The sequence below is a fragment of the Xiphias gladius genome, chromosome 16, assembly GCF_016859285.1.
Source record: "Xiphias gladius isolate SHS-SW01 ecotype Sanya breed wild chromosome 16, ASM1685928v1, whole genome shotgun sequence".
In the NCBI taxonomy this organism is placed as follows: Eukaryota; Metazoa; Chordata; class Actinopteri; order Istiophoriformes; family Xiphiidae; genus Xiphias; species Xiphias gladius.
In genome coordinates this window covers 29,198,322-29,220,096 of record NC_053415.1, presented here as the reverse complement: position 1 = coordinate 29,220,096, position 21,775 = coordinate 29,198,322, and the positions used below count along the sequence as shown (strand labels likewise).

Genomic DNA, 21,775 nt, shown 5'->3' with positions numbered 1-21,775 from the left:
ATGTCCAAAAAGGATTATTTGGAAGGTTTCCTTTATTTTTCCAGTCAAAAGGAAAACTTATGGTGAATATATTTTTGTGGCAAGTATGGTTTATAGTCAAAGGATCATAAAATCAAAATATATAATGTTAAATAGTGCTGAAATGTTGACTTCATCAGCTTATCCTCATCGTGTGGTGTTGATGTGTTAGTGTTACCATAGTCTAGTAGTGAATGTGCAGAATATTTAAGGTTAGTAGGTATCAGGAAAAAGATTTAACCAGAGAAATTAATACATTTCAACAAACATTTCTTCACACAAGATTTTCTGTACATTAACTTCTTTGAAGGAGTTAATTTCCAGTTATTTACACATTATGCTTTTTTTCTCCTCCACCACATTTCAGAAGATATTGTACTTTTTATTCACTATGTGATGGCCTGCATTTATAGTTTATAGTATGGCTCTTTGGCAGACTCAGAAATATATCAGATTATTAATTATGTTACATCACTTACACTGTTGATTAAACCTAAAAAAAAGTTTTGTATATTTGGATCTGTGGCCATACTGATGAACGCTGGAACAAGTTGGGTTACATTCTATCCTCCCTTCTGGAAGCAGAAGAAATAGTCTGAGGTGGAAATGGAAACAAGCAACTGTAGAAGTAGTAACATTACCCAAAACCCACATCTTGTTTGATCTGAAAACTGTGGCTTATGTGGTCAACCAGTGAAAACAGACTTCCCTCTTTCAGCTTACCGGGAGGCTCTGTGAGGATCAGGTGATACAAATTCTTTATGCCCAGGCACGAAGTTTCCTGTCATAGTCAACAGTAAAATCCCTCCCGTTCTGCTCCTTTTCCCCACATGCACTGAGACCATCCAAAGGCTCCAGTCCAAATGCATCAGAATATGGTTTCTCCAGAGCTTTGAGGACCCTCTTGACCTACAGAACAAAAGCACAGATGACTTCTATTGATCCTTGAAACAAATATATAATTTAAATTGCATAAAACAGAATATAACTATTGTATAAATACAAACAACAGCATTGCTTTTCATTGAGACAACTAAGTCCATTAAAGCAGCCTCTGTGTATCAGGACAGCTGACAGCTGTTTTCAGGTTCAGACTCACTGACTTATATTCAAAACTTTGTCTTCCTCTCTCTGATAGCAAATGATAACAAAAATACAACAAACTCAAAAGTGATATGTCAAATGATAGTGCCATGTATGGAGACAAGGTCTACGACAAAAAAGTGAACAATACAATAAACTCAAATGCACTCAAAAACCAGTCTTTCCTCTACCTGTTCATTTAAAGCAGTGGCGTGTGTGCTGACAGTTAAGTCACTGACAGGAGTAGTCCACACAAGGCAATTAACACTAGCATTAGCAGCTAACGTTCCTACCAGCTGGTCATCCAGTGTATCACTTCCTGTTTTTCAATTGTTTGTATGGTAGAAGACATCATTTTCAGGGGTATTTTTGATTCAGTATTTGACACAAGTGGCTGCTTGATGGACTTGGATGTTCCAAATAATCAATCAAACTTTTAAAGGTCTCCTGACCTCAGAGAAGTCTCCCTTTTCTGCAGCATGAATTGCTTCCTGGGCGATGTAGTTACGTAGGATGACCCGGGGGTTGTTGCTGTTCATCACACTGAGCTTCTCCTTTTTGATGAGCGACAACTCACTTGTGCCATCACACTCCTTGGCTAAATGCCTCCTGTTATTTCAGCACAAGAAAAATTACAAAGACAGTCCTGTCTAAGCTCTTTGTTCACTTAGACCAGGAGAGACAATGGTTAAAGCAGCAATAGTACATATATCCGTTGTCTTTAACTTATGTGTATGGTGATTTTGTAAGACGACGTTGGAGTTATAAAATCAGGATTTTAGCAGCAGAGCAACAGCTTGGAAATGGCTTGGAACTGACTGCTGGTTAACATTTAGTCTTAATGGGTTGTGTTACAGTCACTATTTCATACTTGTGTAACAAAAGAAATAGAAAAACATGTAAATGAGAACAGCTTACTTGGGAATTCAGCAGTATTAAATTACTGTATATGTGAACACAGAGCAGGAGAAAAGCAAACAGATAAAGGGCAGTTCAGCCACATACTAGGCTTTGAACTATTCTTCTTTTTTTACCTGTCTCGGCTAACCCAGTGAATCCAGTCATCACGCTGCTTTTCCTTAAGCTCTTCTTGATCTGTCTCTATCAGCTCCTTAAGCCAGTCCATCCTTTCCAGCTGCTGGGTAACACCTGACCTGTCTGCCACCGTGCTAAACATGACTTGGTTGGTTTGTCCCATGGACAGAATCATTGCTAATTCACTAGAAACAGATTATGTGGGGAAAATTAAAAATGTTTGATGTTGACAATATATGTAGCTCTAGTTCTGAATGCTGTTTATGTTGTTCCATGTAAGCCTGAAGTTGTCTCCTTCATAGATCCTACCAAATGACATAAAACACAAATTTAACTTACGTATTCTCTTGGTAAGCTTTTCCCCCATAATGCTAGCATATGAAAGAAAAACAAATTAGATGAAAAGAGAGATTTAAACATTTGAAACCAGTACTCTGCTCAGCCAAGATTAGATGTACATATATATATATATATATGGTGGGGCAGAAAGAGACTTTATGCACTTGTTAGCTGGCTTATTAAGCACCTTAAGCTCCTCAATAGAGGCACATTGCTGTAGGATGAGGTCCACTACTGGCCCCACTGTTGCCCTCACACTGTCGCCCTCCTCAGGCAAGGGGACAAAGCTCAGCAGGCGGAAAGTGTTGGTGAAATCTGCACCTGGAAAGGTATAATAATATAGCACCACAATGATATTGCAAGAAGCAGAGGATATGGAAAAAGTTGCATGATTACCATACTGTTGTATATAAGCTATCCAGCTATGTCTTCCAAGTCTTTGTACCAGTGTTGCGCATAACACGCAGGAGGTCTGATATTAGCTTGCTTTCCTCTGCCTCTTCCTTTCTCACAAGGCCCAGCTTCTTCCTCATGATACACAGGTAGAAAGCTTCATATGTGATCATAAACTCATCCAGGATAGCTCCTGCCTCAGCTACATCCAGCTCAGAGCCCAATGCTTGACTAAGCCGAGCCAGGTTCCAGCGGCACACAGACGGCTGGGCTTGGTATGAGAAACGTCCTCTTTTGCCTGAGGCATTGCGGATCAAATCTGGATCAAATCTGACACAAAGGTTGGATAGTTTTCATATACAGTAGAATATGATGTACTAGGGTGCATGATATTGTTCTTACAGTATATAATCATTATCCTCTTTCTAGTTACTTTTTGTCAACACAGATAGTAATCTTAATTTTACTGAGGCATAGCTGAAAATAATATTTTTTTTGAGTTTAAAATAAATTAGTGGAGCAGAAGATCTTTTTTTCAAATTGTGAGTAATCTAAATGTAAAGAAGACATTCTCTTTTAAGTGCACATGACAATGACTTCCACTTTCAGCATCTCACCTGTCAATGAAACCGAAGGGGCCATAGTCCAGAGTTAGACCCAAGATGCACATGTTGTCTGTGTTAAGGACACCATGGCAAAAACCAACGGATTGCCACTTGGCTACCACCTTGGCGGTTCGCATCATCACGTGGTAATAAACAAGTCAAATTTAATGATCGAAATGCTAAAACAGCAGCATAAATTAAAACAGCTAAAACAGAGACTGACTCCTAAGCATGATTCTAAGTGTATGACTATATAACATGTTGTCAACAAACACCTAATTTCTCATCTCTCTGAAAAAAGACGTATTTCTGTCTTTCTGGTTGCTATGAGCCTGCTGAATGCTAGGATAGAAGGTCTCAATGACATAATCCTGTAGCTGAGTACGAATGTCCTGCTGCCCTACACTGGGACCCTGCAGGCCAGAGAATCCATCTCGGCCCAGAAAGATCTCAAAGGATCCAAACCTTACAAAAAAGGAATGAGAGACTTATTAAAATGCCTATACTTTTCCATTTACCACTTTGACAGAAGGTTTTTGTAAACTGTTAGAAGTCTGAAAACACTTTAAACCTGATGAAGGAAGGGGCAAGACGCAGGATGGCCGAGCAGCGTTCAGGAATGCGCTGGCCACTTCTGAGTGGATCTCTGCTGATGTAGAGGTCATAGGTCACGAGGGAGGCTGCACGGGTGCTGGGTATCCCAAGGGCAGCCATGGCCTCACTGCACAGGAACTCTCCGATGCTGGAGCGAAGCACCTTCCTGCCATCACCATCTCTGAGAAAATTTAAATGTGGTTCTCACACATTTGTTGGATATTCAGCTCTGATTAACCAGTCAGTTAATGAGTCAGGTAGTAAACTGCTGGTACTAGAAATATGTTGAAAGTTGTCTTCTGTTGCAGAATCTGACATGCAATGTTTTGTGTGAGCCAGGTAAATTAAGTCAGGTATTTCATAAAAATAAATGCTATAGTGACAAACAAGACATTGAGAGGCATGTCATGGAATGTGTCAACAGTGTGTAGATACTGGTTCACTTGGACAATGAAAATAACGATTATAAGGTTGTCTCAACACTTGCTTACTCTTGCTGGTACAATGTCTATATTTAAAAAATGATGTTGTGCGTCTCTTTGACCGCTTAGCAACTGACAGGCAACCTGCAAACTCCCCTCCAATTTTTTTTCAGTGAATTTAAAGTGTTAGGCGCAAGTAAGTTTTTATGGTAGTAGCTGTGTCAATAAGCAAAACGTGTACAGTTTCCTCGGATGGAAAACCTTTAATTAAAAAAGTAACTCCACTAAATAAGGTCAACTTAAACTCCATCCATTGAGGACCCTAACCCCTAACCCCATAACCCTAACCCCCTAACCTTAAAAAGAGTTTGCTTGATGATGCCCAGCTTTGACTTCCTTCCCTGCACCTTTTCGACCACTTCTCTCATACGGACAGCATCATGTTGCGTGCTTCGTATACATCGCCTATAAAACACACCCAGCATACTGCACAGAAAGGCGTAGCAGTTAAAATTCGGGATTAAATGTGAAAAAGAGATTGTCATTAGTCGCAAATACACCACCGGTGTCTCGGATAAAAGAGAGAACACAACAGGTAACAGCAAAACTAACAACTGAAAACAACTTGCATCACCAGCATATGGTCTGGCAAAGCCCGCATCAAGTGCGGGAAAGTGCGTGATGTGCGACCTGCTCCATAAGGCTACAAATTGTCATCTATGAATAAACCACTGCAGAAAAACATTAGCCAGGAACCCTCATGTTAATATGAGTCTGCTTGTTCTCTGAGGCGAACTAAGAGAAATTACAGACCTCAAAAAACTTGCTGTCAAACTGTTATGAAGTTTATTGTATTAACAGCTGGGTAAGCTACTAATGTAATATTGGCTAGCAGAAGATGCATATATCATGAATGACTCTTACACGTTGGGTAAAATCACGACCTCCTCTTCTGCCTCAAAAGAACCAGACACCAGGCACACGCTAAAAAAAAAGTAGTGGCGTGTGCCTGGTGTGTATTTCGGGGCCAAGTTTGCGAGCACGATAACTAGCTAGCAGGCTAAACTGATCAGCTAATGCTAATGCTAAGTATTCAGTATCCAAACACTGACTTTAGCTGACGAGTCAACAGGAATGTACAAAAATAATTATGCATTGAACCGACGCCTAAGGTTCCAAAGCCATGAAATTTCTCATCAAATGACCGAACAAACCATACTCCAGGCAAAGTCTGCCGTACTTGGCGAGGTCCTGCGGTGATTGCGTGTCTCTGAAGGAAATCGCGCAAACTCTCCCCTTACTTGACCCGCTGCGGACAAGGTTGCCAGGTTCACTCTTATTAACCGACTACATTTTACCTCATTTCGTCAGGTTGTACAGTCATTACAGTGGTCTAGTTAATATTACTTGGTGTGAATTTAAAAAATTTACATATCGAAATGAAAAAACATAATTACAAACAAACACCACTTAGAACATTAAATGAGAGGTGACGTTTCGAAGTAAAAGCACTGAAATAATATTTTTTTGTAGAATTTAAAAAAGTAATTGAGGTAATAAAGACAGGGCCAAAAATAATTTTTTTTAGTGTACCTATAGCAGGGGGGGAAAAAACGCAAAGAGAATTCAGTAATTGTACATCCCTTCCTAACAAATAATAAATAAACTCCAATTATTCCCCATTGACAGACTTTGTCTACTGTTTATATATTTATGTTCTGTATATAGTGTGTATATTATATGTGCTTTAGTAATAAAAATTTTGATTTGCCTTTTGCCAGTGTTCTAGTTTATGTTCTTGCATGACAGCACTTCATGGGAAGGAACCCCAAAACTCTAACACTAACATCACCAGATGAGAATTAGTTCCAACCCTCCGCGACCTTCAGAAAAATGTTATTGACAAAAACAAGAAGAGTTATGTTGGATTTTTGTCATTGCACCACCGTACGGTTGTCGTATGGTCGTCGTACAAGGTCGGGACATACCTTTGGCTCTCCGCTCTAAACCGTGTAATCGTCGGACTGTACGGGGAGGGCCATCATGATAGTTTCATATCCCTAACCTCCCTAACCCCCTAACCCTAACCCTGTAAGGCTGTTGAGAATTCTCTGAGTTCACGAAAATGACATGCAAAAATTACTAGGACACATCTCATTTAATTTTATATAAATTACTCAAAAATGAATATAAACCAGGACTCAGAGTGACAGGTTTCTAAAACCAGTGTTTAAATAGAAAAAAGGTGTTCCATCACTCTGCAGATGTTTGTACTTTGTATACTAACTGACAGAAGTGACAAACTGCTCATGTCTCATGTCATGAGAATTAGGTTACTTTGTTTTGGTTTTTTTTCAGGAAATGGGGAGGTTGCAGCACTTACAGTGCTGGTTTGAAGAAACCATGTGACGAATAATACTTCCTCTAACTGTCAGGCCTCGACTCTCTACAACTCTCTTTCATGATCAGTGACACACAGAGATGGCGGGTACAAGGTAAGATCACATTAAACGATCTGTCAGATTCGCCATAATCTTCAACCTCACAGTTAAGTTTTATTGTCTTGGTGATTGGTTCGTGTTGGTGTTTGTCTGCAGGTTATTCAACATCTGTACTGGCTGTAACTCTTGTTTGGTTGATTTATTTGTCTGTAGGCCTCCGCTCACCGATGTGTGATGGATTAAATAATTACAGGTTGAACTTTTCTAAACAGATTCTCCTAAATAAACTGAATGTTTTGTGTACTTTGTTAGACAGATAGATGTCATGAGTCAGAGATAACAGCTTCACACTTTACATTCTGTTGTTCACCTAATGTGAGGAGGTGATAATAAGACTTCAAGAATAACTGAAGTTCCTGCTTCCGCTGTTTGGAGGGTTTCACTTTGTTTCCTCTTGCTAAAGCTTCAGTTCTCATCAAGTAAATCCAGGAGGGTTTTTGATATGTGATGACAGCTGCTGCACTGTTGTATTATTCTAGTAATTTTCCATTGTCGTTTATCACGACCTTGCACCTCTTGAGTGGAGAAGAATGATTCACAGCATGTCGATGCTCCTTTTGAGTTTTCTTTATTTATAAAAATCAGGTATACATAGTTTGCAGGGAGAGAATCATTGAAGTCAAATTAAAAAGCTTGCAAGGGTCCAGTCGAGTCCGATTCTCCAATTCTGATTCTCTAATTCTGATTCTCCAATTCTGATTCTCCAACAATATCAGGGTGTTGTCCCAAATATATAAGCTTATGCAAAGTACCCCTTTAATATTCAGGATATCCCACTCCTAACTGTGGTTCGTTACCAATTAGGGTCAGTTTCAGTGTTCTCACTCCCCAATTGCTCATCCCACATCTATCACTTTATCTCTGTTCTGACATTAGGCCTTAAAGAGGCGAGATGGAGCTTAGGCTACACGTTGACGTAAACCTCCTGTCTGTCCTTGAACCAGGCAACACAGAATTTGACAGAGGCTGGAATTCGTCAAACCACTCCCTGTGTCAATTCACACAGAGCTACAGTCTAGAAATTTGGGATAAACCCTCTTAACCAATTATGAAATACACAATACAATGTCATTTTTCATTTCATTTTCATATTTAAAACTTCAGAACGTTAACTTAAATATTCAAAGATAAAAATATAAGCAAAAAAATTATTACAAGTTCACAAAGATTAATTCTGGTGCCGATGAGTCAAAATTGTTTTCATCAAGAAGTTCAGGAAACATTTTTCTGTATGTCTCAAGTCTGAATAAACATTGTCAGTTTTCTTTAAATGTCTTTGCATCGTCGTGTCTAGCTTTGATGTGAAACATTTCTGTAACATTTCAATTTCAGCCAAATCTGAACTGAATATGTCACTTTATCATTAAAAATATAGCATTCGTTTACATGACACCGCCAATATCTATCCAATTTATCCAGTGCTGACAGTGAAATCTTTGTGTAAGTGCTGTTGTAACATCCAGAGTCCATAAATGCATTGACCTTTTCTGTGGCAACAAGAAACCTTTATTTAATCCAAGAAACAACAGGTAGAGTTTCTACAAGATTTAAGAAATGTCATCATATAACACCTATCCTGATGGCTATGTATTGACCACCAACACAAGCCAGAGCTTGTTTCCATTAAATGGATCTCCAGTCTTATTACTCTGTATACGCAATCATAACCTTTACATTCTCTTGATGCTACTTATTTACCTGTTCCTAAAATGTTAAAATAATCTTTTGGAGCCTGAGCCTTTCCTCATACAGGTCCCATTGAGATGAATAAACTCCTGTTGCTGGTTCAGGAACCAGATACTTTTTAGATTTTCAAATCTTGACTTGAAACCATCTTTTTCTTGATGGGGCTTTTCTTCATCTCACTTAGTTCCACTAACATTCAACAAAGTCTTACTTTGTTAACTAGTTACCTAAACTCTGCTGGTACTGTTGTTGTATCAGCATTTTAAAATTTCCAGTCCTGTTGTTATATTAACATTCCTTAGCTGTATGTTTGAGATTGTGCCTGTGTGTTATTTTACGTGTCTCATAGACATGTGTCCAGTATTTATATTTTAACCTGTAGCTTACAGAGACTCTTGGGCTGATGTTAATTTCTTTAAAAATTTCATTAAGTAAGACTCTTCACATGCAGTATGTGAGCAAATAAGAATTAAATGAGAGTCCCATCTTAATGTCTTGTCATTCTGTTCGGTCTTTGATCTATTAGATGTTAAAAACAGCAGCAGAATTCTCTAATAAATGATGAAAGTAATGAAATTTATCAATGGATTCATTTTGAAGAGGAAATGTTAATTAATTAAGTTTTAAATTTCATCATTGCTGCAGCTTGTGAGAGAACTGAGAGCAATCATTGTCTTTTTTGGTATCATTATTTTATTTTGCCTGTGTGGGCCAGCTGATGAGTTTCAGTGTCTATTTGTGTAACACCGTCTGCCATCATACCTGCTTTACTTGGCTGGGTTATCCAGTTTTGTTTATGCATAAGTTATTTAGAGGGCCTCAGTCCTTAATAAATAAAATCAAAGTAAAACTAATTGTAAAATTACTGTGCATGTGGTCCTTGTTAAGAGTAGAGCACAGGTTATTTTTAAATTTAATTTTATTAATTTTTAATTATTTCATATATTTTTTTATTAATATTTCTTATTATTTCTTATTTAACAATTTTGCAATTTTTTTAGCTGAGGTTTTCCTTGTAGTTGGCTGACAGAAGGACAAATGTTGTGTAACCATAGTGAAGCAATCAGAGTTACAAACAGGAACCAGAACAGGAAAAAGTCAAACAGTCCTCAGACTTCTCTAGGTCCAACAAAACTGAATGTTCACCCACAGAATTTAAATAAATATATACCTAATAAAAATACACTCAGTAAGAAATGAATGCACGATGAATAGTTGTGAGAGGTTGACTTTGACTACTTCTTGTTTTTTCATCCTCAGAGTCCCAAACCTCCAGAGTGCTACAAGGCAGCAGCCACTGATTCAGCCTCTGCAGCGCAGCTCAGCGGTTCAGGGAGCCGTTCAGATGCGCATTAAGAGCTCACAGAGCTCCGGAGACCGCCTGAGTCAGTCCAAGTCCATGGTGCTGCAGGAGTCCGAACTTCCTCAGAAACCTGTATGTAGACCGCAAAGAACTGCCATCCTACAAGTGTGTAGCTCAGTTTTTAACAGATGTTTCCATTTGTAGATCTCTCGGCATCGTAGGAATCAATCTCAGCACAATGTCATCATCGCAGGAGCTGCTGTGGTTGAACCACTGGTAAGTACGAAACTCAAAATCTCACTGTAAACACTGTAAAAACATCACCTCCAATCTGTTGGCTCACTCCTGACTAAAGCCTCATTTCAGAAGTATTATTTCAACATGCTTCCAACAAAAATCAACCTTTTTCAAAAGTTTTTTATAAAGAAAACAAAATTGGGAGAAACATTACATATTTCTTTTGAGAGTTTTATATTTATTTCACTTGTGTAACAACACACTCCTGCCCCATCACAGATTCATTTAAATTGTTACCTCCACAACCAAAGCCTTGTCTGCTTCAGCCACCACTGTCTCCACTGTCACACTTCTTTGTGTGTTTTACTTTATTTTTTTAATTTATGTCATTTTTCATTTCATTTTCATAATTTAAATGTCAAAAATTTAAGTAAAATATTTAACGATCAAAAAATCAGGAAAAAAATCCTTACAAATTCACAAAGATGAATTTAGTGCTGATGGAACAAAATGGTTTTCATCAAGAAGTCCAAGAAACTTTTTTCTGTTTTTCAAAATTAAATGAGTGAGATTTGAATAATCAAAAGCTTATATTTATATTCTAATAATGTGTGTATGTGTCTGTGTATACCTTTGTTTGTGTTTCTAGGTGGAGTTGAAAGGTGAACACCTGAATGTGGCTAAAATCTCAGAGAGCGGTAAGAAACAGAGGAAGAGCTGGACTTCAATGTGGACCGTGCTGACCTCAGACCAGCTGCTATTTTATAAAGACAGACAACAAGAAACTGGCATGGTACGAAACTGGTCGCTTTTATCTAAAGTGACTTACAAGTGAGGGACAACCCTCACTAGTGACTTGAATTTGATTTGTGCAGTCATGGATAACCAGTGGAGGTCAATGGGAGGTCAGCAGAGTGGCATGTGCCCTTTTAGGCTGATTGAATACCAGATGCGCCACCGCATTTTGGACAATCTTTAATTGTTTCACTGTATGTTGAGGGAGGCCACTAGAAGGGCATTGCAGTAGTCGAGGCGAGAGATAACCATGGCCTGTGCCAAGAGTTGGGTGATGTACAAAGTCTGGTAAGGCCTGATTTTTCTTATGTTGTGTAGTGCAAAGCGGCATGACTGGGAGACAAATGCAAAATGGTCAGAGAAGGACAGCTGGTCATCAAACATGACACCCAGTTTTCTCGTGACCTTGGTTGGGGTCAGAGAGAAAGAGGAGATTTTGATGTTGATATTGTGATGTACAGAATAATTGGCTGGGATGAGTGAGATTTCAGTTTTAGAGAGATATTGTTAAAGGTGGTGATCCTTCATCCATGTGGATATGTCTGAGAGACAGGCAGAGATTTGTGGTATAGCTGGGTGTCATCTGTGTAGTAGTGATATGAGAAGCCAATGTGAGAAAATAATTTTACCCAAGAAGGTGGTGTGTATTGCAAAAATGAGGGGCCCCAGCACCGAGCCTTGGGGCACCCTGTGGGGAGAGGATGGGATAAGGACGCAAGTCCTTGCCATGACACATTGAAGGAACGCCCAGTGAGATGGGATTCAAACCAAGAAAGCACTTTGCCTGAGATGTCCATATCAGAGAGTACAGATAGCAGGATGCAGTGGTGCACTCTGTAGAAGGCTGCTGATATGTCCTGTAAAATAAGGACTGAGGACTGAGTTGCAGCTCTGGCTGCCCTTAGGGCTTCTGTCAACCAGCTCTTAAAGCCCCACTGCTTTGGACCAAGGAGGGCATTTGTGAGAGGGATTCCAAGACCTGTTTGAAAACTGCCTTGTCGATAGCCTTAGTTAAGAATGGAAGTAACGAAACTGGTCAATAGTTCTCAACATGAGTAGGTTCAAGTAAAGGCTTTTTTAGCAGAAGTGTTACCCGAGCCTGCTTGAATGCGGTTGGAAATGTTCCCAAAGCCATTGGAGGTGTGCGATATAGCTTGGAGGAGGTTGGTGGGAATGTCAGGAGTTTTGACACCTCGCTCTTGGTGAGAGGGGTAATAAGAGAAGTGATGCGCCATTGACCGGGGAGACACAGAGGGACATGTAGTAGGACTGCTACATGTTACACATTTTGGTGCCTTGCACTCAGCTATTGGGCTAAGGGAGAGAGGTGGTGAGACATCAACCGGAGGAGGCAGAGAAGGGCATGAGAGCAGAAAGGGATTGCTACATGCTTGGCTTTCTTGTGCGCTAATTATCTCTGAATGGGTTGGGGAATTGGATACTGATGGCCACCAACTTTTCAGTAAAGAAGGAGGCAAACATATCAGCTGAGAGGTTTGTGTCTGGTGGAGGTGGTTGAGTATCTGATAACCCTTGAGTTCAGTGGGGTCACTGGATTTATGCCATTGTCTCTCAACAACTCTGAGATTGGTATGCAGCTTTTGGATAGTGTAAGCCAGCCATGTTAGAGGCAGGTTAGAGCAAGCAGAATTGGTGGATAGAGGACACAAGCTATCCAGACACGAGGTCAGTGTGGAACAGAGAGACTCTGTGGCATCATTGACTTCTAGAGAGGAAAATGTGCTAAGAGGAGGCAGAATGGAGGCGACCACTGACGAAAAGTGGGTGGGAGACACTTTGCAGGGGTTGCAGCAGAACAAAACCAGAAGTGCTGGAACAGAGGGAGGTTCCATTAGGCATACAGTGTACAAAATGAAATAGTGGTCAGAGAGGAGCAGATGCATGACCATTGGTAGTCTGTGGCACAGTTTTGCATGAGGATGAGGTCAAGTTTTTTACCTTCTTCGTGAGTCGGAGGGCTGCAAACCCATTTTAGGGTTAGGTTTAGGGTTAAATAGCAGTTTATCCCTTTAGATGGACAAGAATCTGGTCTGGTAAATAAAACAATGTATCTCATTATCTCTAGAACTTTTTTATTTGTTATGTGTTTACTCTTTTCCATTTGTATCTCTACTTTTATGTCTTTTTCTCTACATCATCTTTATGGTATCTCTCTTTTATAAAGACAGACAACAAGAGGCTGTCCTGGTATGAAAATAGTTTCTCGCTCTATTGATTTACATACTTTCTTTCTGTTTTATGAACAGAAACAACACAAGGCTCTAGTAGCCTGGTAAGTTACCTACAGTAGCTAGAAAGCTCATGAGCTCAGAATGGACAAGTGTTGACTTTAGTTAAAACTGTAACTGACTCAAAAAAATGTATAATTTTTCATTGATTAATCCATCCAACCATTTCTTGCTGTTTATTGAGGTTCAGGTCACATTAATTTAATTAATTATATCATTAGAAAACAATTGCTATATACGGCTGGCAAGTACTGATAAATAATAAATCATTTTTGTCCATATTGTCTCTACTGGTTTCCATCATACTTCACAATTGGGCAGTATGATGGTAAAACAGGTATTAAACAACATTTTATGTAGTATTAAAACCTTGTTTCCACCCTGTGTTCAGAAACCAGGAGGTAAGACAGACGTGGTTCACCTCTGTGGAGCTGTTATTGAGTGGACGACAGAGAAATCAAGCAGGAAAAATGTCTTCCAGGTAACAAACACACACAAACATGCCACACTTTACACTGAACCAGGATTCATTTTGAAGGCTGTTGTCATGCAGATGTTTTTTACACCGAAGCTGTTCTCTCCCTTCTTTTGCACCCGACTTAACCCATTATTTTTAACTGTTCACAACAGATCACAACAAACACAGGAACCGAGTATCTCCTTCAGGTTGAGAGTAACTCCACTGCTAGAAAATGGTACGATGCCATCAGAAAGGCCATCGACACTTCAGTAAGACCTTCCTTTTAAACTAGCCATTACTTTTATTAACAATCATTGTCTTGATTTTTTTTTTTCTTTTTTTGCATTGTTTCTTTACATGTCCATCTGAGAGTTCAAACAACAGCCCAGAACCCAGAGATATTCAGTTAACTGTGATATAAAAAGGAGAGTAACTGAAAATCTCAGACAGTGGAGGATGAAATTTCCTTCAGAATTAGAAACTCAACTCCGCTGGAAGCACTATTCTTCAGATTATTAATGAAATAAAACCCTTCCTGTGATTAGTTCTAACTTTTTCGGTTCAGACTAAAGCAGATGGAGGTTTTCCCCTTCGGAGGTCAAACAGCACAGAGTACCTGCCCAGACACAGCTCCCTACCTGCCTATGGCTCAGCCTCCCCCAACACCAAGCAACGCAACCCGGTTCACAGACGATCCATCAGTGAGTCACTATTATCACTATTATCGTAGAGGAGCATTTACGAGCTAAAGAGCCATATATTTCCCTCAGGACTTTGTAGGGTCCAAAAACAGAGCCAAAGGGGGTGAATATTGGACTTAGATTCATCAGGTGAACACAAACATCACTCCAACTGAATGATAATATTTTTCTGTAACTGCTGTATGTGGAAATACAGTAAGAGACTGTTTGGTAACATACTAGTCACTACTTTATAAATATGTCAGATGTATTTACAGACTGTGCTGAAAACAAGTGGACAAAAACACAGTTATTTTGGGTTCAATGTTCATGTTTTCTGCAGACATGTTCAGCAGCTCAAAGCTGAAATACAGTACCTCAGACAGTGCTGATAAAAATGGAGTGAAGAACAGACTGAAGAAGTTCATCATCAGACGTCCGTCCATGAAGACACTACAGGAGAAAGGCCTCATCAAAGGTTTCTGCCTTTTCTTTACATGGTTAACCCGTTAACATACAGATCCTCCTTTTGTTTTTCATTAAGCAGTTTTAAAGTCGTAACACTCTTTTAAACTCTGTCTGACTGAATCATAATCATAATGAAATATGAATTCAATCAGGAGGCGTAATAAAGTAATAATTGGGAATTTCGACTTTAATGAAGAGTTTTTGAACTTGAACCCTTTAATGATCTAACCTGCTATAACATTAACAATTAATGATTAAACCTACTCTAACTTTAATGTTAATGTTATAATGTTTGGCTCAGATCGAGTGTTTGGCTGCCACCTGTCAACTCTCTGTGAACGTGAAGGAACCACAGTGCCAAACTTCGTTCAGATCTGTCTGGACGCGGTCGATAAACGAGGTACATTTATTCACCGCTGCTGAGTAAATCTAAAACACTTGCTACAGGGGAGAACAGAAGAGAATAAATGACAAATGTATTTTGGTCTTTCTGAGGCCTCATCAAACACAATCAACCAGCAAATGCCAAGTCATGTAGAAAAAATATACATTGTATGGATCCAGGGCATATGGGTCCAGTACAAATGGATCCAGCACATGTAGATCCAGTACAGCCAGTAATTATGGATCTACTAATCGACGTCAGTTGATGTATTGTTCCATTTTTTTTTTTTTAATCAGTTGTGTGTTTTTGTTGTCAGGTCTGGAGGTTGATGGGATCTACAGAGTCAGTGGAAATCTAGCAACAATCCAGAAACTTCGCTTTATTGTTGATCAAGGTCGGTTCAACACAAACTTTTTCTAACTCTGTTTGACTCTACATTTAATATCTACTTATTTAAAAACAGAAAATATGTTTGAACAGAAATATAATGCAACCAGGATTAAATTTTATGAATATAATGAGGAAATGTTGATCATTTGCTGTCGTTTCTTTCCCACGATTTCCGATCATACCAAATAAGGTTTATCGTGTTGAGTTTAGTCAATCGCTCACCCCCAAAGATGGTTACATACTGAAAAAGTCGAAAGCACTTAATATTTACTTTATCAACATTTAACCAATAACATATTTTCCTGAACCATATTCCCAAATAATTCAAGGATCCCATGTCTGTTCTGGTCTTTCCCCCCAGAGGAGCACCTGGACTTGGACCACAGTCAGTGGGAGGACATCCATGTTGTCACAGGAGCCCTCAAGATGTTCTTCCGTGAGCTGCCAGAGCCATTGTTCCCCTTTAGGTTCTTCCAGCCATTTGTGGAGGCCATCAGTGAGTAAAAACTGATAAAATTAAAAAAAAAATTTTTTTAAATATCACTATCTAATTTAGGAATCTTATCCTGATTGGGGTTATTTTTAAATGCATAGGGATATGTCTGCTACAAATCCTCTAGTATGATTTGGCACATTTTTCAAGGTCTGACATTTCAAGACAAAAACATCTTCTAAATTTATTCTCTTGTTTCACCGTTTTTAATAGTAATTCTATTTTTATTGCACTTTTCGAAACATGAGTTGCAATGTGCTTCACAGATTAGAAAAGACTGAGAGAAAAATATGTGCACACAAAAAGACAACAAGGCAAACCGTCAGGTGACTCAGTAAGAGAAACCAGGGTTTGGCCCAGGCTGTGTTCAGCAGGGGGAGGTGAACTACTGACTCTGACTAGGAATACTGTTGTGCAGTGGAAAAAGCAGTTTGAGGAACTCCCGAAGCTGACTGACACATCCTCAATGGAGGGGGAAGAGTTTGAAGACTTGTGTAAAGCCCCACTCATATCCCTGGCAGAGGTCAATGTGGTAGGTAGCAACAATGTCCTCAGCAACAATATACCAGATGTGGATGAGATCCACCCTGATATACTGAAGGCTCTGAAGTTATATGGCTGTCTTAGCTGCCACGCCTCTTCAATATTTTATGGAAGTCGGGGACAGTGCCTGTGGACTGCCAGACCAGGGTCGTGGAAACCTTATGCCAGGGTCCTGGAAAGGAGGCTCAGACCGATTGTTGAACCCTTGATCCAGAAGAAGCAATGTCGATTATCTCCTGGTCATGGAGCATCAAACCAGCTCTTCACCCTTTCGAGGGGTCATAGGAGTTTGCCCAGCCATCTATTTCATGGTCTTGGAAGAGGCTTATGACAAGGTCCTTTGGGGCATGGCTTGAGGGGTAATGTGAGAGTATGGGTTATTGGAGCTGTTACAACGACCCATCCAGTTCTTATGTAACAGAGTAAGAGTTGTGTCCGTATTCTCAACAGGATGTCAAACGCATACCCAGCTGGCCTTGGCACCCATCGTGGTTGTCTTTTGTAACAGACCCTGTTTGTGATTTACATGGACAGGATTTCAAGCTGCAGCCAGTGGGAAGGAGAGTGTCCAGTCTGGGGACCTCAGAATCTCTTCTTTGCTTTTGCAGATTATGTGGTTCTTTTGGTTTCACCAGACCATCAACAAGCACTGGAGTGGTTTGCAGCTGAGTGTGAAGCAGCTTTGATGACAGTAAGCCACTGAAAAAACAGTGGATTGCTCCTGCCAGGTTGAGAGTGAGTTGTTGCCCCAAGGGAAAGAGGTTAAGTATCTAGTAGAGAGAAGCCAGTTGAGACGGCTTGGGTATCTGATCCTTCCATTGGAGGTTTTCCATGCATGTGCAACAAGTATGAGACCCTGGGGTAGACGCAGAACATTCTGGAAAGGTTACATATCTCATCTGGCCTGTGCACAAGTCGGGGACCCCTGGAGCTGGAAAACATTGCTGTACAGAGGGACATCTGGACTGAGTTTTTTAGCCTACTGCCACCACAATCTGACTCTGGATATGTGGCAGAAAATGGATGGAAAAAGAAAATTAAGACGTGGAAAACAAAATACACTAATATACATTAAAGCATAGTATAAACACATTATTCTACAACATTATATGCACATTAAATTGTGGTAATTTACGCATTTTAAACTTAAAAAACTAAAAACTATGACACTGTACATACGTGAAACTATATTATATGCACGATAAACAACAATTCTATGCGCAAGTTGAACTAGAATACTGCACACTCATTAAACTACTGCTTCTGTCTTTGCTCTGAACAGAGATCAAAGAATCCAAACACAAAATTGAGGCTGTGAAGAAACTGATCCAGGAGCTGCCCAAACCCAACCAGGACACCATGAAGCTACTCTTCAGCCACCTGTACAGGTATGCCAACCATTCACTCACACTCACTGTTCTTCTTATTGTAAAAAAAAAAAAAATCAAGTAACCAACAAACCATGTTTAAATTTGGCAGCTGCCTATGTGCAAGGACATGGTGCTGAATACAATTAAAGGCTGAAGAGAAGTCAATGAAGACCATTCTTGCATGTTTTTTGTTTCTTTCCAGATTCCTAAAAATAAGATTTAACAGGGTTGCTATAAAATCTTCAACCTCTCTCTTTGCCTTATGAGCAAAGTGGAGGGGGTGTAGTCTGTACTTTGCCATGGTTAAGATCTAGTTTTTAATAATTTGTTCAAATGTTTTCCTTACAAGGGGGGTGAGGGCCACAGGGCGATAATCATGTAATGACTCTGGTGATCTGACTCTAGCTATTGGAACTACAGTAGAGTCCTACATGAAAAAATTACAGTTATCTAACAAAGCTGTTCAAGAGTTTACCCGCAATGTATCCAGGATCAGGACTTTTTCTATATCTTACAGCCTTTCTACCCTGTCTCAGAGCTCGAAGGTTCATGAAAACTGTGTACATCAAACCCAAGATAAAAATTAAAATTTAACTCCTCTGCCAATTCATTATCAGATATATCACATTATAGCATTAACATTACTTTCAGTCAGTTATCTTTAGTGTTGCTATCAGATGATTACGTTACTATGTTTTACTTTCTCTCTCATGCTAAATCCAGACAATGAACAGTACTTTAGTGAACAAGTAAGTGAATCCGCTTCTTAATAATTAGCTGCTCTGCAGTGGAGAGCATAGGTAGCTTCAGTAATGTTAGGTGACCATGAACAACAGAAAGAGAGAGTGCTTCTGTTCGAAACGGGACAAATCTGGAAATGCTAATTGGATTTACTGAGTAGAGTCAGTCTGTTATATTACTGCAGAGCAGAGGGACATGGATAATGTGTGTTTTGGTTTCACTCTTTCCAGATAAACACAACCGTAAAAAAAATTAATATCACAAGAAAAGAACATCCACGATAGTAACATGACCAAATCCTCGCTTCTCCATTCAAACTCTAAAAATAAAATTGATAAAAATGAATGCCCACATAGTTTTAGAGAATAAAGAAATTAATAAACCCCTGGAATTTTAGAAGAACACATTTCAAAATTACAGTCTGTAATAGAAATCATAAGCAAATGGTAGTTACTGGGAAAACCATCAGTATGGTCATTTAAGTCCATTTTTAAGGAAAACTTCAATGACACTAAACTGAATATCTTTTTGTGTATAACAGATATATGACAGAATATACTCTCTTATATAATAAGAGAGTACAATAGAATGTATGGAATGGAGACAATAGATGCAGGAGCCCAGGTCTAGTAAGGGGTCAGCCAATAATCATACGATTGCTGGTTTAATTCCTGGTCCTTTCTTCCACATGTTAAGGTGCCCTTGAGCAAAGACACTGAAGCACAAACTCCTCCTCAAATGTAAATCACATGGATATAAATGTCACATTGTGAATTTTATTTGTGTTTTAAGTTTTCTCTTTTAAGTTTGTCATTTTTATTTTATATAATAAAAACTATGTTATACTGTATGTTGTTTTTTTATTTATTTTAGTTAAATTCAACAGACGTTGATTATTGTGGATCTTATAGACTCTGTATGTTCCCATGTTTCCCCTAACTCTTTGGTCCTTGTGGTGTTTTTCAGACTTCTGGCCTTTTCCAGGAAGAACCTGATGTCCACTCAGGGCATCGGTATTGTGTTCGGCCCAACACTGATGTGGCCCGAGCTGGACGCAGGAAACATGGCAGTCAACATGGTTTACCAGAACCAGATTGTGGAGTTCATCCTCATCGAGAGCCAAGAGATCTTAAACCTGGACAGAAAGTAAAAGTCCCTGAGGTGGATCTGATGACCCGAAAGACTCACATTTACACATCAAAGCAAAAAACGAACCAAATTACTTTAGAGATTTTATTGTTTTAAAAGAAAATAGCGGCAATGCCTGGTTTGGGCTGGACTGTAAAAAGAATAAAGGGATAGTTCCTGGTCAAAACATATGTTGAAGATCATTTTTTAATAACAGAAAGATATCCAAAATGTATTAACTGTTGTTTTAAATGTTACTGACTCTTACCTCACAGATATCCATGTAGTGACCACTGCAGTCACCTGTCAAAGCTCTTTTAGAAATAGTTTAGTTTTTAAGGTAGATGACTTCTAACAAGTTTGACAGATCCAAAAATATAAAGTACCCCAAAAAATAATGTACAGCACTATATTTATAACATACAGCAGTATATTTAAAATGTACAGCAGTAAATTATACAGCTGTGTTTTTATAACGTACAGCAGTATATTTATATAGCAGTACATCTATAACATTCAGCAGTATGTTTAAAATGTATGGCAGTATATATATAAAGTATAGCAGTATATTTATAATGTACAGCTGTATATTTATAACATACAGCAATGTATTTAACATATAGCAGTATAATTTCAAAATATTACAGGATATTTATAACATACAGCTGTATATTTAAGTTATACATAAGTATGTTTATATTTTGCATCAATGTATTGAAAAAATACAGCTGTATATTTTAATCATGCAGCAGTAAATTTAAGAAATATAAATAATAATAAAAGTAATATAATTATTATTGATATTGAAGAGATGATGTATCCTTACTAGAAGGCACATGGTGATTAAAGAAGTCAGTGTAATAATCATGGCAATGTCTTAGATCTGACCATGCCTTAACTGAGAAGTGTGTGAGAAGTGTATGTAACAAAGTTGGTACAACTTGTTTCAGCATTATTAACTAAAGGACAAAAAGCATAATGGTTTAGTGTGTAATATTAATAAACAAGCATAGTAATATTTTTGACCCACTATGAAATTTTAAATATAAAGGTGAATCAGATCAGATGAAGTTTTCAGATGATACTGCAGTTTTTTAGGAACAGAGGACGCCATGTTTTCTATTACCTTTTTTCTATAAATGCTGTCTATTTACTACCTTTTTAAGTTAAGTATTTGTTGTGAATTGTACAGTTTAATATTCATGTTTGTTTTACCATTCAAAGCCCAAAAAGAGACCAAATAAGAGGCATAATGAAGACTTAACAAATGAAGTTTATTACAGAATGACAGATTACCACCTGTCCTAAAGACATTTTATTTTTCTACCTTTCCTCTTGAATATCCTTTATCTTCATGAATTTACACCAAAAAATCCCTGACTGATCCTTATAGTATAGTTCAGTTGTACTATAAGTGAAGTGAACTATAACTTGTACTGAGTGTCAAACTTTGTCACTTTGACTAGTGACTTATGTCTGTGGCAGTGAGTATGTAAAACTTTACTGAAGGCGTTTTTTATCTATATTATCAAGGAGGTTATGTTTTCACCTGTGTCTATTTTTTGGTTTGTTTGTTGGTTTATTTGTCAACAGGATTACGCTGAACTGATTTGCACCAAACTTGGTGGAGGGATGGGGCATGGGCCAAGGAAGAACCCATTAAATGTTGGGGCAGATCATGATAATTTATTATGAATTTTAATTTTTTTCTCTGAAGTCTGGTGTATGTTGTTTGACATTGGATTTGCCAGAGGTCTGTGCTCTAATGAGCGCCATTTTAGTTTTTCTCTTTATTTTATCCAAATAATGTTCATAGAAATCGATTACTGGTTACTGGTTTTAATGTTGTGGCTGAAT

At 38.6% G+C, this 21,775-nt stretch overlaps 2 protein-coding genes across 2 annotated transcripts; one reads left to right on the top strand and one right to left on the bottom strand.

The window, feature by feature from the left end:
* Nucleotides 1-322: 322 nt before the first annotated feature.
* LOC120801170 (protein adenylyltransferase SelO-1, mitochondrial-like) lies at nt 323-6,531 on the bottom strand. The gene is made up of 10 exons (XM_040147768.1): nt 6,520-6,531; nt 5,414-5,541; nt 4,045-4,248; nt 3,761-3,938; nt 3,486-3,616; nt 2,921-3,198; nt 2,640-2,796; nt 2,136-2,321; nt 1,554-1,710; nt 323-927 (listed from the first exon to the last, which is right to left on the bottom strand). Exons 1-10 carry the CDS (start codon nt 6,529-6,531, stop codon nt 778-780), a joined length of 1,581 nt encoding a protein of 526 aa, XP_040003702.1. The 3' UTR covers nt 323-777.
* A 345-nt stretch (nt 6,532-6,876) lies between these two features.
* arhgap15 (Rho GTPase activating protein 15) lies at nt 6,877-21,775 on the top strand. Its single transcript, XM_040149255.1, has 13 exons — nt 6,877-6,984; nt 9,937-10,111; nt 10,184-10,255; nt 10,866-11,009; nt 13,652-13,741; nt 13,891-13,989; nt 14,286-14,421; nt 14,744-14,878; nt 15,170-15,268; nt 15,570-15,647; nt 16,005-16,139; nt 17,962-18,067; nt 19,757-21,775. The coding sequence occupies exons 1-13, from the start codon at nt 6,971-6,973 to the stop codon at nt 19,938-19,940; spliced, it is 1,467 nt and encodes a 488-aa protein (XP_040005189.1). The 5' UTR covers nt 6,877-6,970; the 3' UTR covers nt 19,941-21,775.

What these genes read in the sequence shown, in the direction of transcription:
- LOC120801170 (XM_040147768.1), bottom strand. An exon ending in CTTGCCCCTTCCTTCATCAG is followed by an intron (nt 3,939 to 4,044) that starts GTTTAAAGTGTT and finishes CTTTTTTGTAAG; the next exon opens with GTTTGGATCCTTTGAGATCT. An exon ending in CTTAATAAGCCAGCTAACAA is followed by an intron (nt 2,322 to 2,639) that starts GTGCATAAAGTC and finishes ATCTGTTTCTAG; the next exon opens with TGAATTAGCAATGATTCTGT.
- arhgap15 (XM_040149255.1), top strand. An exon ending in CCGAACTTCCTCAGAAACCT is followed by an intron (nt 10,112 to 10,183) that starts GTATGTAGACCG and finishes TTCCATTTGTAG; the next exon opens with ATCTCTCGGCATCGTAGGAA. An exon ending in GGAGAAAGGCCTCATCAAAG is followed by an intron (nt 14,879 to 15,169) that starts GTTTCTGCCTTT and finishes TGTTTGGCTCAG; the next exon opens with ATCGAGTGTTTGGCTGCCAC.